Source organism: Amblyomma maculatum, chromosome 3, assembly GCF_055883805.1.
Source record: "Amblyomma maculatum isolate TAMU_Amacu chromosome 3, ASM5588380v1, whole genome shotgun sequence".
Lineage (NCBI taxonomy): Eukaryota > Metazoa > Arthropoda > Arachnida > Ixodida > Ixodidae > Amblyomma > Amblyomma maculatum.
Genome location: NC_139346.1, coordinates 202,735,432 through 202,752,261, shown reverse-complemented (window position 1 = coordinate 202,752,261; position 16,830 = coordinate 202,735,432). Strand labels below are relative to the sequence as shown.

Sequence of the window (16,830 nt, the reverse complement as noted above, 5' to 3'; positions counted from 1 at the left end):
ATGAGGTTAAGAAGTTCGCAGGGGTCAAGTGGATGCAGCTAGCACAGGACTGGGTTAATTGGAGCAATATGGGAGAGGTCTTTGCCCTGAAGTGGGTATAGTCCAGCTGATGATGATATCAACTATACTTGCTTCGAATGGAGGTTAGACCTAGCCTTGCCATCAGCTTGCCCTGAAATCGGCACTATCATTCAGGATGAAGTTTACTACTGGATTTTAACTAAAGTTAACCATATAAGCAGCCTACTTGGTTTTGGAAAGATTACTACGAACTATATTGAATGTTTCTGCTAAGATTTTGTGAAGTCGATAAAAGCTGCAGATGTTACTACTTACATCTGCCTTTCCCAAGTTATGAAATATTTCATTCAGTATTGGCATAATCCTAGCTTAGCTATGGCCTAGCAGCTGTAACAAGTCATTGGACTTTAATTTCCCTGTGCAGTCCCTGCAACCGACATGCATAGCCCTAGCAGGTCCTGTAGTAATTTTAAAGTGCCGTTGGGGTTGCAGGCCTGGTGCTGCTGCTGCGCAATTCCAGAAATTGTGTAAGCATGCATGGGGAAAAAATTTTAATTAAAGATGGATGGATCCGTAGCTTGAGATTATGTTGGGCATAACAGCAACATAGTCATTGTAGTAGGTTAGCAAATTGTCGAGGTCATTATTTGCATTCTAATGCTGTTCTTTCTTTTTAGCACTTTAGCAAAAGTATGGATTGAAAAAAAAAATATGCAGGAAGTGCGCACGAAGACTTTCACAGTATTTCTCCTATTTCGATAACACTTTTTCTCACTGTGATGTTCATTAACAAAGCTTGAAGATTTGCTGGATGGTGCATTGCAACTTGACGAAAGATAATAGCGTCCTGTGTCTTCTTCACTTGTGTGTGTCTTCCTGTGCGCTATTATCTTTCGGGATCTTCATTCCATAACCTTGTAGCATCTCGGTTGTAGTGCTAACTGTAAGCATTTTAGTTTTGTTGACTTTCGGCGTTTAGCTGTTTCGATGTCGTTATCCCTTAGTTCGTTCATTCTGATTTACCAGATAGGTTTTTTGATGGATGGCGGCATGGGTGGGTTGTACAGCTTAGACTTTGAAACTTGATGGAACTGTCAAATGATTCCTGAATATCTGCACAAATTTCTGAGTGTGCACTACATTCCATAAAAGCACACTGAACAAGCGCTGTGCACCGGCTCAGGCCACTTAGGAGCTCATTGACTCGAGCTCAGGCCAGGCCCGAGTATAGTATATTTTTCTTGGTCAGAGCAGCCAGGCTTGCCCTTGCCAAGTACACTCGACAAAACGAAATCTAGCACCCTTTCCACACCAAGTCTTTCACGATGTCAGTTATTCTCTCCTCCATGTGCTCTCCTTTATGTAGAGGCGAACTGGGCTCACTAATCTCAAGTACCATAAGAAAAAAACTTCTGGGCAATATTACGATACTTGACTTAAAGAATAAAGAGCACAGCTCTTTACTGGGCTCTTTATGTCGCAAGAAACCTGTCTTCTTCGTCATAAACAAGAAGCATTTGTGTGAACTTTACTGTCCCACGGTACATCCATTTGAGCAGTGTCACCTAGCGGCCAATTGGAGAAATTTTATGAAACTGAATGAGAGCCCAATTAAATGCGCTACTCCTCTTTGGTTCTGTGGCGTAATGTACTAGTGCTATGTTTGTGAACACGAGAAGCAACAATTTGGATCCACTTGTTCTGTTTCTTTTGTTCTGTTTCTTTTGGAACATGGAGCAGTGCGAAGCACCAAATTCTGATTAGGCTGATTTCACATTTTTGCCTGTGTGGCTGAACATGGTAATTGTAGCTGCTCTCCTGCACGGCACATTGAATAGCTGAAATGCCCCCTTTTGGAGTAGGCATTTCATACTGTGAGCGGCAAGGAGACCTCTTGGCACCAGAAAGTGTGCTGTCCCGTTTCGACAGTCAGTTGAAGTTGGAACTGCTTATCTATGTCTGCCTTTTCGTTAATACTGGGATTTTTTTGATAGCACTGATAAGAAAGTGAATGTTTTTTCTTTTTCCCGAACTGTGTTGCCATTGAGATGTCCCTTCACTCCAGGGAACGTTCCCATTCTGTAAACTGCTACACAGGGAACAGGCACGTGTTAACTACTATATTACTCATCTCTTTGCTTGAATCTGATGCTAACTTATTATCTTGAAAAGCAGAGGTGGAAAAAGACTCAGTCTTCTAGGCACACATCATCATAGTTTTAGCCATGACTTACCACTTATGTTTTCTTCTTCTTCCAACAGATATACATCTCTATGAATGGACATGAACAGATGCCGGTAAGCAATTTTTTCAGGACATTTAAACATACTTTGCACTAAGTTGGCTGTGTTGCTTCTTGCTGAAAGTAGCATGTGGCAGTTCCCTCCTAACTAAAATGCAGGTTCAAAGTCTGGTCACATTTTTTATTTCTTGTAGCTGCTGAATTTGAAGTGATTTTGATGCATTTATTGAAAGTGAGCAGCTTAACAAGTCGGTGTAAAATATTCCAGAAGAGTTGCTTTTTGGGCTAGTTTGTTCATGATACCTTGTGTACAGAGTACGGGAAGGACAACGACAAAGGCACAGGGAAAAGAGTGCTGATTTCTTATTGCTTAGTTTGCTGAAGGTATCATGCTTAAGATGCCCAATTTTTCCCTTTCCTGCTGGCGCTTCGTTTTATACCCAAGTGTGGCATCTTCAGCAAAATAAACATTTAGAATCTAGCGCCCTTTTTCCAGTTTCTTTGTTGTCGTCGTTTCCGTGTTCTGTTTGCTCTACTGCGCAAGGTGCAAAATATGCTTGCTGAGGTTCAGAATATGATGTCGCTGCCCCTTGAGCAGGGCATGTCTTGGCTTGTGGTGACTTATTCGTGGATTTAGTACGTAGTGTCAGAAAATTGGTGACAATGATCACAGTGACACACTCGGTAGCGGGCAAAAGTGAAAGGGAAAGTATTAAACAATTTTTTTGTGATCTGTTCAGTATGTGCAAAGCACCTAGTAACAATTAGCCCAGTTCTGATAGATTTGCCAAGTCTTGAAGGCATGCAGTTAGTATGTATTACGCATAAATTCGAGGAGCATGTCCTCCTCTTTTCTTTGGTCTTGGAAGGTCCAAGTCGCTTTTGTTGATATTTCCTGCTATTCTTGCTTTCCATGTGAGCCAGATCTGGGCACCACCTACACCACCTCAGGATGAGAATGACCTGTACATTGACTACAGTGTTGGTTTTCTCTATGAGCCATCCGTCATGTCGGAATCCAGCCTGCCCGCCGTTTACATCAAGAAGGAGGCCAAGAGGCTTAAGGTGGACCCGCTCTCCACAGGTAAACCACATCACAGTGGGCGTCTGTGATGGCTAGTGTGAGAATATGTCTCCGAGCTTGCTCTGGACGCAAGCATTAGTTTTGCAGCCTTTTACTTTTAACTGAGATGTCTGTTCAGAATTCGAAACTGGAGGATGCTTTGCATCATCAACTATCCAAGAGCACGAGAACAAATCATCATCACACGAACACGAGAGCAAATAAATGGGCATTTCCTTGCGAGCCACTGAGGTGAAAAGGTAAAAACAAAGTTTCAGTTTAGGTTTTCAGCTTTTCTATTATATGTGTATCTGAAAGTTGTTGAATTTAAGACTTTGAATTGTGTATTCAATGGCATTGGCCCATTAGAGGGGAGAAAAAAAAGATATATACAGTACAACCTCGTTAATTCGAAGTCATCGGGACCTCGAGAAATCTTCGAATTAAGCGGGTTTTCGAATTAACCGAACACACCAAGAAATAAGACTTAGGCAAAAAAATTCGTTGCAGGAACGTGTTACCTTTATTCGGCATATTTTGAATTACTACTGAAAGTAATCAGAGATGCTGGTTTGCCGCGTCCGGTAGTTTGCGGCTCCTAAGGTCATGCTCTCGAGTTGGTCAAATAGACGAAACATCTCTGAACTTCCACCGCGGCACTCAACAAAACTGCGGATAACGCTCAGCGATCCGATAACTTCACCAAGAGCAGGTGCTCGGGGAGGCTCGTCGGTGTCGTCGTCGCTATCGTCGCTGTCATCGCGCATGTTCGTACCAGCAGTGATCTCACTCTCCAAGTCAGAGTAGCCAGTCTGCTCTTCGCTCTCAATGTTGATATACTCGGCAAAGCCGACTGCGTTGGACTCATCCTCTGCGCAGAGCGCATTGATGCGGTCGCAATACTCTGCTACTTCTTCGTCAAGAGTAGTAGTACATGGGTGGTCTGCATCGGCATCAACAGTGCTTTCACTGGAAAAACCAGCGTGTTCAAAACACCGCCTGATCAATGTGGGCTCCACTTGTTTCCAAGCGTACACCATGAGGCATATGGCTCCGAGGAGGTCGATGGAGTACTCCTTGCCATTGTCGTAGCAAAGGAGCATGCGCTTGAGCAGGTGGTACCGATAAATCTTCCTAGTGTGGTGAATGACGCCTTGGTCCATCGGCTGTGAGATCGAAGTGGTGTTCGGAGGTAAAAATACCATCCTGATGGCCTGGAGATGTGGGATGTCGCCATGTGCCGGGCAGTTGTCGACGACAAATAGGACATTCCTGCCCGTGGCCGCGAACTTGCGGTCAAGTTGCCGCACGTACTCTTCAAATATTGCACCTGTCATCCGGGCTTTCTTATTGTGCCTGTAGACGAGTTCATCCTTTGGCGGCAGCCGCGCATTTTTGAAGCAGCGAGGCTTCCCCGTCTTCCCGACGACCAGTAGCGGCAGCTTGTGTTTACCGCACATGTTTGCGCCGAACAGCACAGTAATCCTTTCCTTGGCCTGTTTCCTACCCTTGATGGCGGTGTTCTTCACTGCGAATGTTTTTGTTGGCAGCATCTTATAAAAAAGTGCAGCCTCGTCAAGGTTGTAAACGTCGTCTGCACCGTACTCGCTAAGCAGCGGCGCCAATGTGTGGTTTCTCCAATCCTCGACAACGCTCTCGTTAGTGCTGCCGCTCTCACCACAGACGGTGAGAAAGGTTAAATTATTGCGTTCTTTAAAACGGCAAAACCATCCATTGCTGCACTTAAATTCCTCATGCCCAAGTTGTAGAGCTAGGTCGTTGGCCTTCTCCCGCAGTAGCGTTCCATTGACGGGAAGGTGGGCAGCGTTTGCTTTCTGCAGCCAGCGAAGCAGAGCAGCTTCCACATCTTGATACGTGGGAGCCCGCACTCGTGACCGCTTCGAAGAATAGGTCTTGCCGTAAGCCTCTAGTATTTTTGACTTGTTGCTCAATATTGTGGACAACGTCGAGAGGGGCATGCCATGCCTTTTGGCCAACTCGGTCTTCGGACAAGCGCTCTTGCCTGCTTTCTGGATCAAGCAGAACTTCTGCTGCAGCGTTAAAGTCTTGTACTTTGGCATTTCTGCACTGCTACGGTCGCAAAGCTAGCACTTCTGCACAGTCCCGCCCAAAAAAACGGCACAGTAGCCGACCCCTAACCACAGCGCACAACACAAAGAAATGGCGCAGGCGAGACCGGCGCGGCGGTGGTGGTGGCGTACCTGCAGCGTCGGAGGCACGGGGGAAGAGTGGGCGAAGCACACCAAGGGATGGAGTGGGGGCGAGGTCACGTGATAAAAACCGCTATGCCCGTCGTGTTGCAGTGAAGCACGTCTTCTCTGCAGGCGCGTGTTTCGGCGATGCGCGAGGCGCACTGTGGACCGATTTTTGTGCAGAGAGTGCTCCGGCTGGGGCGCTTCGCCTATAAGTCATCACCATTACTATGTGGCTTTGCCTCGCTGCTCCGTAGGGCCGTCGTTTCGCCGGGTTTGCGGCGAAACATGGATCAGGCATTGCCGCATAGCAGTCCAAATTTTTGAATTAACCGGGCTGGCGCAGGCCGCCTGTTCGAATTATCCGGCCAAATTTACATTGGAAAATACGGGACCGCAGAAAACCTTCGAATTATCCGGATTTCGAATTAACCGAGTTCGAATTATCGAGGTTGTACATATCTTTTTTTTCCCCCCCTCTAATGGGCCAATGCCGTTGAATACACAATTCAAAGTTATATATATATATGCACAAGTTCTTATAATGTACAAATGCTAGAGGGCTTGAAACATAAAACTTGTATATTGCACTCTTTAGGAACTTCCCTCCCAGCACATTTTGTTTATCTGCATTGACCAGTTACCTTTCACGTGGGGCTTTTTGGGCTACGGTGCCCATGTGCCTTTAAATAACATCATGTTCACATGGCTTGGACTATAAATTTAATTTTCGTAGAAGGCTCCATTACTGTGCATTACTGGCTTTAGTTTCATACACAAGCCAGTAGTTGGTACGCACCAGTGATGCCAAAGCTAGGTACCGTTGTGTACCCCCTTTGCTTGAGGTGAGAACTAGCCTCCTCTTCTCTCAGTGACAGCAGCACGTAAGCAGAAGAGTCGCAAGGAAGATGCCGTGCACATCCCCAAGTCCCTGTTTGACCGCCCAACGGCAGCCATCCTCAAGATGCGTCGCGAGGCCAAGCTGCAGAAGGTGAAGAACCTGATGGTGTGCGGTGGTGGTGGGCTGCCACCCAAGGCCCTGGCTTCACTGCCGCCACGGCCACTGACGCAGCAAGGTGGCTTCCTGGCTGCGCGCCCGCTTCTGGATCTCTCACCGGACACACCCGAATGGCTCATCCACGAAGACTGGGCCATCCTCCAGGTGAGAACTGACGATGGTACTGCACGGGCTACCTCAGTTGTCTCTTCTCTATGCACTGCTGTTGTCGTGGTTGTCAAATGACACCCTAGGGAGAACAATAGGGCAGAACTCATCCTTGGATCAGACACAGTTGCTTGAATTCATAGGGGATGTCGCTGCACTTCAACAGTTCAACACTCTGCAGCTAGAGAGGCTCATGGAAGAATTTCTCGGGCAATGAGAACGCTTGTTATGGGCTGCCACTGTTCTTGCCATCACTTATATTCGTACATAGAACTAAATTTCTAAGCTTCTGGATGCAGGCTTTCACAAAGCGCCAGCAGGAGGTCACAGCAAAAATTATGCAAGTGTGACTCTTGAAAAATATTTGTTTCTATTTGCAAAGTATTGTTAGTACTACATCTGTATGGCTCTTTATCAGCTTTCTTTTGTGCATCTACTAATAAAAAGCCCCAAGTGGTAGAAATTGTTCGGAGCTCTCAACTACGGCGCCTTTCATTGTCAGTTTGGGACATTAAAGCCTGTAAGCCAAGCCAAACCATTCGCTAATCATCTATGTCCAATCTGCCTGTGTGCATCCTTTCTCATTTCACTATTTATTTGTGTTGTTGCTTGCTCTCCAGGTGATACAGCAGCTCCAGGACATCCCCCTAAACCTGACGGTGCTCACACCAGGCCATACACCGAACTGGGACCTGGTGTCGGATGTGGTGAACACGGTCAGCCGCATCTACCGTTCCCCAAAGCAGTGCAAAGACCGCTACGAGTCTGTCATTGTGCCCCGCGAGGAAGGCAAGATACTCTATGACACTAATCCCAAGAAGCAGAAGAAAACCAAGGGAATTTACAAGGTGAGCCTCAGTCTCAAGTGTCTTCTGCAAAGGCTGACCATTCCAGATCAGGTGCTGGTGCGGACAAAAGTAAACGGAGCAAGCTATCTCCTTCTAGCATTTTTCACGCGTTGCCCAATGGAAACTGGCAGCCATGGTATGTGCAGGCTTGTAGTAGACGTCAACGCGGTTTGACTTAACCAAATGATGTTTTCTAAGTTCAGTACAGAATGCTTTCTCAGAGAAATACAGCTGCCCAAATCAATAACTGGCATGTCTTACAGCCGCATTTTCTGGGATTCTTAGTGTTACAGAGGAGCTTGAGCTTACCTGCGAAAAGTCCACGTATAAGATAGGGCTTAGCAAGCCCTTGCCTAAAGGGGTAGGGACACCAAGTTTTTGTGCCATACTTTTGTGTCGTAAATAATGCGTAGTGATTCTGTAAACATAGAGCACGGTGTTAGAAGTGCGAAATCACATTACACAATTTATTATCTTAGTATTGGTATGCAGCAGTTTCGGCTTTGGTTCGTAGTTGCTAGGTTTTTACTTGACGTCAAAAAACAGAACACATAACATTGAAATGTCACGTGAACCAAAAACTTGTGGCGTCAACGAGTAGGCGCGTCGTCTGCCCTGTTTGCAGTGTGACTCCGTCATATGCTCTCATGGCGTAGTCCCACTGCGGAAAGGATTGAGTTGGTTGACTGCATCCGTAAACATGATGTTTGCTTTGTTTTGGCGATCCTGTCTCGCCGCGCCAATACGAAATATGCTGAAATATGCCGTTGTCGCCAAATCGCTCTCCAACAACTTGTTCCTCGTAGCAGTGCTGATGCCGGCCACTCGCTTCGCTACATTCCTACACTATGCAAGCTGCTGGGAAAAATTAAAAAGCGGGAGAAGCTTTGACTATGAAGGAGCGCGAGTATATAGTTTGAATAGCCGGTTTTGTACGTTGTTTTGAGCACCGCTTCATATGTGCGAACCTGGTGATTGTTGAGAGAAAATTAACAAATTTTAGCAAATGAAAATGGCCATCGAGTATAGTTTTGGCAACAGTAAACTGAAATCGACAATTGCTTACATCGCAGTACGCGTTTACAATCACCACGAAGTGCCGGTGTGACCCCGGTGCGCCGAGCAATGCTGCAAGCGGCCCGAACAGTTGTCAGCGCTATTTGTGGAGAGAAATTTAGGCCGATTGAGGACAATCGCCATACACACGTTTTATCGATCTTATTTTATTATGAGATAGGCTTTCTATAGTAAAGCGGGGACAGAAAACGAACCTTTATTACAGCATTGAGTCGCTGACGTCCCGAACTGCCGTCCGGTGAAACCGACTAGGCCTAGCGGCGAGTAGAGCAGGCAGAGAGCAGCGCAGTTCTTCGCCTGGTGCGCCCATGTGAGGTGCCGTTGCCTAAGGTGCCGCACATGTGCAGGCATGCTACTGTTGCACAAGTATGTCAGCAGTCTTGATAACATTTGTATTTTCTGGTACAAAGCCAAAGAGTGCTACATTGCCTCACTGCTGCGCCGCCGGCCGCTCCGGTCTCGGCTACGGCGATGACAACAATGCCGTCCGCTGACCATTGCCGCACCATCGGCAGCAGCCTTCGCAAATTTTAGTGAATGAATACTGCCATCAAGCATAATTTTGGCTACAGTGAGCTGTGCTGTACATGCATTAGAACTGTTAGAATGCTATGGGTGCAATAAAACAGCCAAAATGAGTTGACCAGCAGCATCGTTTTTTACGTCGGAAAACTGAGCAGTGATGTCACAAATACTTGAATATGGTTTTTTCTGTGAATCTATGTCACAGTCAGTGCTTTAGCGATGGGTCCGGAATGCAAGAGTGAGCATTTTCACAAACTTTAACAATAGAAATAAAATATTTTCTACTCCTTTCTTGGTATAAGACCGTAATGGTCTTCAAACACAAAGGAAGCGCGTGACAAGCTTTGCACAACCTTGTAATTTGATGTCTCTACCCCTTTAATTTTGACCTTCTGGCAAGTTTTATCTGCCCTAAGGCACAAGAGCACAGAAAAAGCGACTATCCCGCACGGGGGGAGGCTACTCTTAGAAAATTGTTTTTTTCATTGCCAAATTTAATGAAAATGCACACCCTTGCCTAGTTCTTTGTGCTGATTTCAAAAATGTGATTGCTTTTAAGACAGGTTGCTTAGTTCTCAGGATAGGCTTAATTAGTACCCTATAATTACTAGGAAGAATGCAAAAAAAAGGACACTATTAAGGGTTACAATTGTCACATGGTTCGATTCTAGAAAGAAAAAGGATGCAATGTTGGAAACAGTTTAGTCATTTTATCACTACAAGGGATTCTAAAAGACATTGAAATTCAAGGCACAAGTTCTGCCTAACATGCAGTCAAGAACTAGAGCATGAAAAAAATTAAAATTTCTGAAACTTAATTAAAAATTCTGCTTCCAACATTGCACCTCCTACACATGTAGCTATGTGCTGAAAAAATAATTGTGGTTCTATCTGACATACATTTCGAGATGTGCTAGTTTATGATGTGCTGACTGTTTAAAATTTTCATTTTGAGAAAAACAAGAACAAGCAAAGTGCTGTTTATGGCAAAATACATCAAATTCATTCACATACTGGCATTACCAGCTGCTTAATAACCCCCTGGGATGTAGTCAATCTGACTAGAGTCATTGAAATGGCGCTTTTTCGGTGTGTGCTGCAGATTTTCTGCCGAGTTATTCTGCTGTATCGATGCAGTTTTCCCTCTCTTGCATTCGCTTGTTTTACTGGGGGCTGGGAGTTTGGCTGAGCTCTTGCAGTATAGGGAACCCAAGCATCGCAGAGTTGCGCCGCAGGCGCGAGTGAACAGCGCCCTCTCCGGGCAACGCCGCATACTAGCCGCACAAAGCGAATAGCTCGCCTGTAGACATTTGTGTCTTTGCGCCATCTGCACGTGGAGCCAGCTCACGTTGCGCGCGCTCGTGTTTGTTGAAAGCTGATTACGCGCACGCGCCCTGACCGCAGAGGCAACTCGCTTTGCGTCAATTTAAAGCATAAGGGGCTTAATTATATTACGAGTGCTCCATAAGCACAATAATCTTCCATAAAAGCTTAGGTACGGTTCGTCTTTGCCATGCCTTCTGCAGCAAGATGGGTGAAGGAAGCCTGGTGAGAGCCATCAGTAGCCTTTGATCTGCTAAGTTAGCTTCACCGCTTGGCCAGCATTGTATCAAAAGCTGGCATCTCAGCATGGCAGCGGTGTCCTGTGAAAAATGACATCGCCAGTCTGAAAGCTGCCACCAATCAAATATTATGTTTCTCACGGTATGTAGTTTTACAGTGGCTGTATCTAGCTTTTGCTGCCATAGATGCCCGAAGCTGCGACCAGCACTGTTCCGCGTGCGAAAGGTGATCAAAGGAGCACCATTAGTAGGAGTGTTAATTGTAGGGGTGCGAGGTGCCTTTCGATAAATTGGATGTTTTATTTGTGGGAGTTTGATAAACATGTTCAGTAGTGGTATACTTTAGCATGGGGTTTTATGTAAGCAATAATTAGATATGTCTGGGACCAACTGTCGAGGCAGTAACACGTGTCATTGGTCGCGCTCTGTTTCAGACCAAGAACAACAAGCCCATGAGGACAGGGCAGCTGTTCTCCCAGGACTGCAACCAGGCGTTCACCTTGCTCTACAACACACGCTTCGACACCATCCGGGCAGTGGCCAGCAAGCGAACACCTACCCTGAAGCCTCACTTCACCAACCCGACAGCCAAGAACCCCAAGCATGCTGCTGTGCTGGCTGAGAATGGCATCTGCTATGACCAACCCTTGAATCCAATCAAGCTGGCTGCTCTGCGAGCTGAACGCATTGCCCGGGAGAAGCAGAAGAACCAGATCGCTGCTGCTGTGAGTATTCCTGCCTTTTAATCTGAGCCTGGAATCTCGATTATTTACCTTTAGAACCCTCTGAGAGGTGCTAAGGAAGAAGCCATAGCTTCCATCCCTTTCAATTTTTGCGTGACGTGCACATGAGAGCACACAGCTCCCCAAAAATGTTCGAACTTGGTGAAGGACTCTTTGCGGCATGCTCCGTAGCAAAACAGTCTGTTGTAAGTACAGTCAAACCCACTGAAAACAATGTTTGGAATGCTAAGGAGTAAAAGGGTCTCTGCTACCCTTTCTGCAGTGCGACGCAGTAGCTGTGGTTCCTCTTAACAAAATGGCCTTGTCTCATTTTGAGGATGCTTTACCATGTAGTGAGTGAAATAGAGGTGTGCGCGGGTCGAAATTTTGAATCCGAATCTGGCCTGGGTCCGTCGCTAAAGACCCGAGCCCGGCCCAGTTCGATTCTGAAAGGGCCTGAGCCTGGCCCAGCCTGTCATGCTATAATTGCAGTTAAAGCGATGATACAGAAGAAAATAATTTCTGGATGATTACTATATCCAAGATCTTGAAATGTTGAGTTCTTGCATTTGAAATGACACACTTGCTGAGTGCATATACAGGCACAGAATATAAGTAGAACTAACTTATTGTGCAAAAACAATTTATGCATTGATTTGAGTCATTTGTGGCGCTCCTGAATAATGAACCCAGTAGCGCTGAAGTTTCTTTCGGTTCTATAAACCTGCGGCTGGAATAAAACGTTCTTTGATAGGAAAGTAAGTTTTTGTGGAGTAGCTTGTTTGCTTCTCCAAAAGTGTGCTAGCTCTAAACCTAAACAAGGGGTTGATTTTCTGTCCAAGTACTCAGCTGGCCTGGTGCACCGTGTGCCTTTGACACGAAGCTTTCGCAAAAAGAGAAATAAGAGAGAACTCAAGCATCGCAGGTGCTTTGAGCTATGTCCCTCCAAAAGAGGCCATGTCGAGGCAGGAGTAAGCCAAAACAGAGATGTTTGATAGGCGACAGCGTGGCGTGGCGCGAAACTCGAAACGGGTACCTAAACATCAGTGCCAGTGTTACCCAAGTGGAGGTGCGAAACACGAAACTGGATAGTCTACAAGCAGCCCCTCTGCTCAGTCACCGACGGGGACAGCTGCCTAAGATTCGTTCGCGGCGAGGAAGCAAGAAGGAAAGACTTGTCGACACCGGGAAAGGACATTGGAAGCTCTTGTGTGGGGAGGGCGCGGGAGAATGGTTTGCATTCTAGACGCTTATCGCACTATGGCTGTATTCACACTTTTGTGAAAGTTGTACGTGTTCATGATCGGGATGCCCGGCCCGGCCTGCCCGAGACAAGTATTCCTTGGCCCGAGCCCGTGCGAGAGGTTTCCCTAGCGGCCCGAGCCCATGCACAGCTGTACACTGAAATATCGATGACTTCGATAATTTCCAGTGTATTCAGTAATCATCGAATATTTGGAAAATTTCGAATACAGTCTAGCCCTGTTATAGCAAAATAGCGGTTATGATGAAAGGATTTAAATTTTCCGTTCTTTTTTTTTCTTTTTTTGTTGTTGTTTTTGCAGTTTCAATACAATTTGGGTCCGGTTTTAACAAAGTAAATAAAAGAGCCTCAGCAGATACAGCGAAGGGATTTTGTATCAAATTAAGAATTGAATCTATCTGGACATTTTTACACCTTTTTGACAAACTTTTGAGGAAAATAAGGGCAACATTCACCTGATGGCGGCATCCGCAGCATCATTTGCACTCCTGCAAAGTGAAAGGTTGCTTGGCTCACCATCCTCGGGATGAGCCATCCTGTGCTGCTGTCGAGCCGACCGTAAGGGAGGAAAAAAAGTAAGAAAATAAAAGGCAATTTTTGATGATCACAGAGCAGTGGCCGACTTGGAGAATCATGGTTTTTTAATTTCTGTTCTCTTGGTTCTGCGTCGAGGGAGAAATCGTGGCAGCGTTGTGGTACCTGGAAGGAAGCATTACCCCTCTTTTCCGCTTTCGTTGATCTTTGCTTGCACTTCTCTCATTCATGCCGTTACACATTCCACCTTGTCTGCTTCTTTGCTATCTCGTGACTTGTGGCTTCGTCTGGACAATTTTTAGACAACGAACCTACTCAGTTCTACTTGGTTATCCCTTTTCTCGGAACTGACCCTGACCATCCCCTGTTGATATTCGATTTCTCAACGATGTCTGGTCTCATGAGCCCCAGCATCGTAACATGCAAGAGAAAGTTGTTGTCTTTGTAGACTAAGCATGTCATTCTGGACGAGGTGCACCAAAATGTGAAGAAAAGTGATATTGCACAGACATATTAAATTTCACTTTCAACAATAATCAAGAACGGCAGTAAGATCGACGTCATTCTCAACGAGGACATTGTCAACAGGGACCGAAAGAGGAGTCAATGTGCACCACATGCGGCGGCATAAAAGCCGCTTTTTACATCAATCAAAGAACATCCAGCTCAATGGACCCATCACACTGGTGAAGGCATATCTTCGCTCTGGGTCATGATGACTTCAAGCCAGGAAATGGGGGGCTCCAGTGATTGAAGGAGAGGCGCAGCGTTACGTGTAAAAGCATCATCGGGGAAGCCATGTCTGTCGACGAGGAATCGCTCCAGCAGTGGATGGCCAAGCACAGCAATGCGATTCTTTCATATTCCAACAAAGACATTACAACACAGACGGAACAGGATTGTTCTTCCAACTGCTGCCATTGACAACTCTCTTGGCCAAGACGGACAAATGCATGGCAGGAAAATCCAGCAAAAACCGAATCACGGTGCTGATCTGCTTGTATATGGATGGTTTGGACAAGCGAGGCTTGTTCATCATTGGCAAAACCAAGAAAGCATGAATGACTCATTTTTGGCAAGTGGCTTGGCAGCTTTGACAGTGGGTTGGTCTGGAGGAAGTGCAAAATGCTGATGTTGCTTGACAATTGCATTGTGCATCACTTCAGCGCTCAGTTAAGTGCCGCCGAGGCTTTGTTTCTGCCCCCCAACAACTACTGCCAAACTGCAACCTATGAACCAGGGGATTATTGCTAAATTTAAGGTCCCTATTGGCGCAAAGGGATCGAGGGCCTTGTGATCGATGCTCACTCTGCTGGCAATGTGGCCGAGATGAAGGTGAAGGCTTGCGAAATAGATATTTCACGAGCGGTGCCTAGAGGGACGTGAAGCACTTAACCATCGCTATCTGCTTTAAGAGAGCTGGCTTCTCCCAAAGCTCCAATGCGGACGTAGCGTGGCGGCACTTCGAACAAAGCAATTCGAAGGGAAGTACAAGTCCAGAGCTGTGCTGTACAACGCTCGTTATATCGGTAGCCACTTACTGTCGCACCATATCAGCTTGTAATCTGTGTGGCAAGAGATTGAGTAAATCAAACGGGGTTAGCATATTCGAGTACTGGTCTAATAAAAGTCTTATAAGATGAACGTTTAGTTTGTGCAGGGGCTAGACGAAGACATCTAAGATAAAACAGCTTGCGTAGTGCTGTAGGAGTGATGTTATTGATGTGTTGTCCGCGGTTGACATCGCTGCATCAGCTGGTGGTGCCACCACGACAGCCTGCTTTGAGCAGCTCTGGGAGTCCGCTAGCGAGTTGGACCTTGTGCCTCCGGGTCTAAGCCGCGTGGATTTCGTTTTTGCTAACAATGACCTTGCCGTGGAGGACTTCACGGTTGACGAAGTTGCGGGGAGCATCAGCGAAGAGACCATTGTGGACAGCGCCTCTGAGAGTGACTGCGACGACGCTGGTTGTGCTGTCAAGTTTGTGACCTCCGCAGTGACCGTCACAGCTGTTGGCGCATTATGGATGTTCATTGGGAGTTCGGAGCAGAACTTCGGTTGGCATTTGGATGGTATGGAGCCCGGGATCACGAAGTCCGTACTTGCAGAATGTGTTCAGGGATCGCTGCGCCACTTTTTAGTAGAGGAGAGTATAGAATAGGAGAACAGCGAAAAGTAAACTAGAATATGCGTTTTGTGTGTTACTGTGTCAGAAACGACTTCAAAGTTTCAGAATCATTCAAGCTAAACTTTCTTTTTTGTAGTAAAAAAAAAAAAAATTGTTGGTTGCACACAGCTAGGCGTTCCGGGCAGTGCAATGCCATGGCCAACATAGGGCCCCCCCATCTTGCAAAAAAATTCATCTGCTACACCACTGGTGGAACAGAATCGTTCAGAACTTACTTGGTGCTTGCAGAGACACATGGAAAACAGTGGATCTCCTCAGCAATGGCAGAAATGAAATTTGCAGCCAGGCATTTGCCGATAGTCTGGGCTGGGCGTAGCATGTATGTCTGTCCGAATTAAAACAAGATGAATGGATCTCATTTTTTCCCTCAGAGCTGTCACTTAAGGCCCGTTCACATTTTCAACTCAGAGATTTTGCAACAGTTCTGATCTAAAAGCGACTGTTGCAACTGGTCGCATTGGTCGAAAAGCAGGCCATCCGAGCACTGCTTGATTTTCCGGCCCTACGACTGCCGCTCACAAACTGGTAACCAATCAGTGGCACTGCTGAAGTGAACAGAAGTTAGTTTTACATCCAGCTTCTCGTTGCTGGCCAACAGTCAAGATAAACAAGTCTCGTTCCAAATGATACCAATTCAGTAAAGCGACCCGCAGGTTGCCTTTGGAAGTGTGAACATAGTTTGAACTGAGCGACTTCTTGGTCTCATGCAATACCCGATCGCACGTCTTTCGCGACTTGCAAGCGAGATAGGGACTTTACAGCTACAAAGTCAAATGTAAAAGCTGCGGAATCGTTCCCACGCTGGAGGTTTGGTCAAAAGATGAACACATGGAGATATTATCAGTGCGCAGCACTTTTACAGGTGGTCAAGGTCAATGCTGTGGATTGCAAAAGTGAAGGCGCAAAACTTGGGGACCCTCTACGGAAAAAAAAAAGAAAATTAAGTTCCCAAGGAGAGAAGTAGGAGAAAGTTCATTAAGCAAACAAACAAATAGTATGGTTGCGAGCATTACTGTTGCTATCGCTTCGCACTGGTACTTTTTTGCTGCCTCTTTGAGGGAAATTAAAAACCATGCAAATTTTTCAAATATTTTTATGTTCATATTATACAAACCCACATGAAAATAAGATCTTATACCCCAGTCACACGGGCAAGTTTAGTGACACTTTCACGAAGTGCACTTACATAGGAAGAGTGACAGCTCGCTGTCACACGGCAAAATCAAGTGTCATTTTTAAATGACGGCAGTGCCGATGCGGATGCTGCAGCCCTATGTGGAAATTAATTAGTTTTCACAAAAATACCTTAAAAGTCAATTTTATTGCAAGCACAATTACCTTAAGCTAATATTCAGTTTATTTGTGCATTTCAGTACATGGTTTTCACAAAAAAAAAAAAAAAAAAAA

The 16,830-nt window shown here is 45.8% G+C and overlaps 1 protein-coding gene across 5 annotated transcripts in view; it reads left to right on the top strand.

The window, feature by feature from the left end:
* The window catches only part of dom (domino helicase), a 156,164-nt gene that overhangs the window by 109,151 nt on the left and 30,183 nt on the right, over positions 1-16,830 (top strand). For all 5 annotated transcript variants that reach the window (XM_084599283.1, XM_084599280.1, XM_084599281.1 and 2 more), the window contains 5 exons: positions 2,284-2,319; positions 3,189-3,348; positions 6,413-6,702; positions 7,326-7,553; positions 11,152-11,442. In XM_084599283.1, coding sequence (XP_084455409.1) covers positions 2,284-2,319; positions 3,189-3,348; positions 6,413-6,702; positions 7,326-7,553; positions 11,152-11,442 — 1,005 coding nt within the window. The remainder of the gene's footprint in view (positions 1-2,283; positions 2,320-3,188; positions 3,349-6,412; positions 6,703-7,325; positions 7,554-11,151; positions 11,443-16,830) is intronic.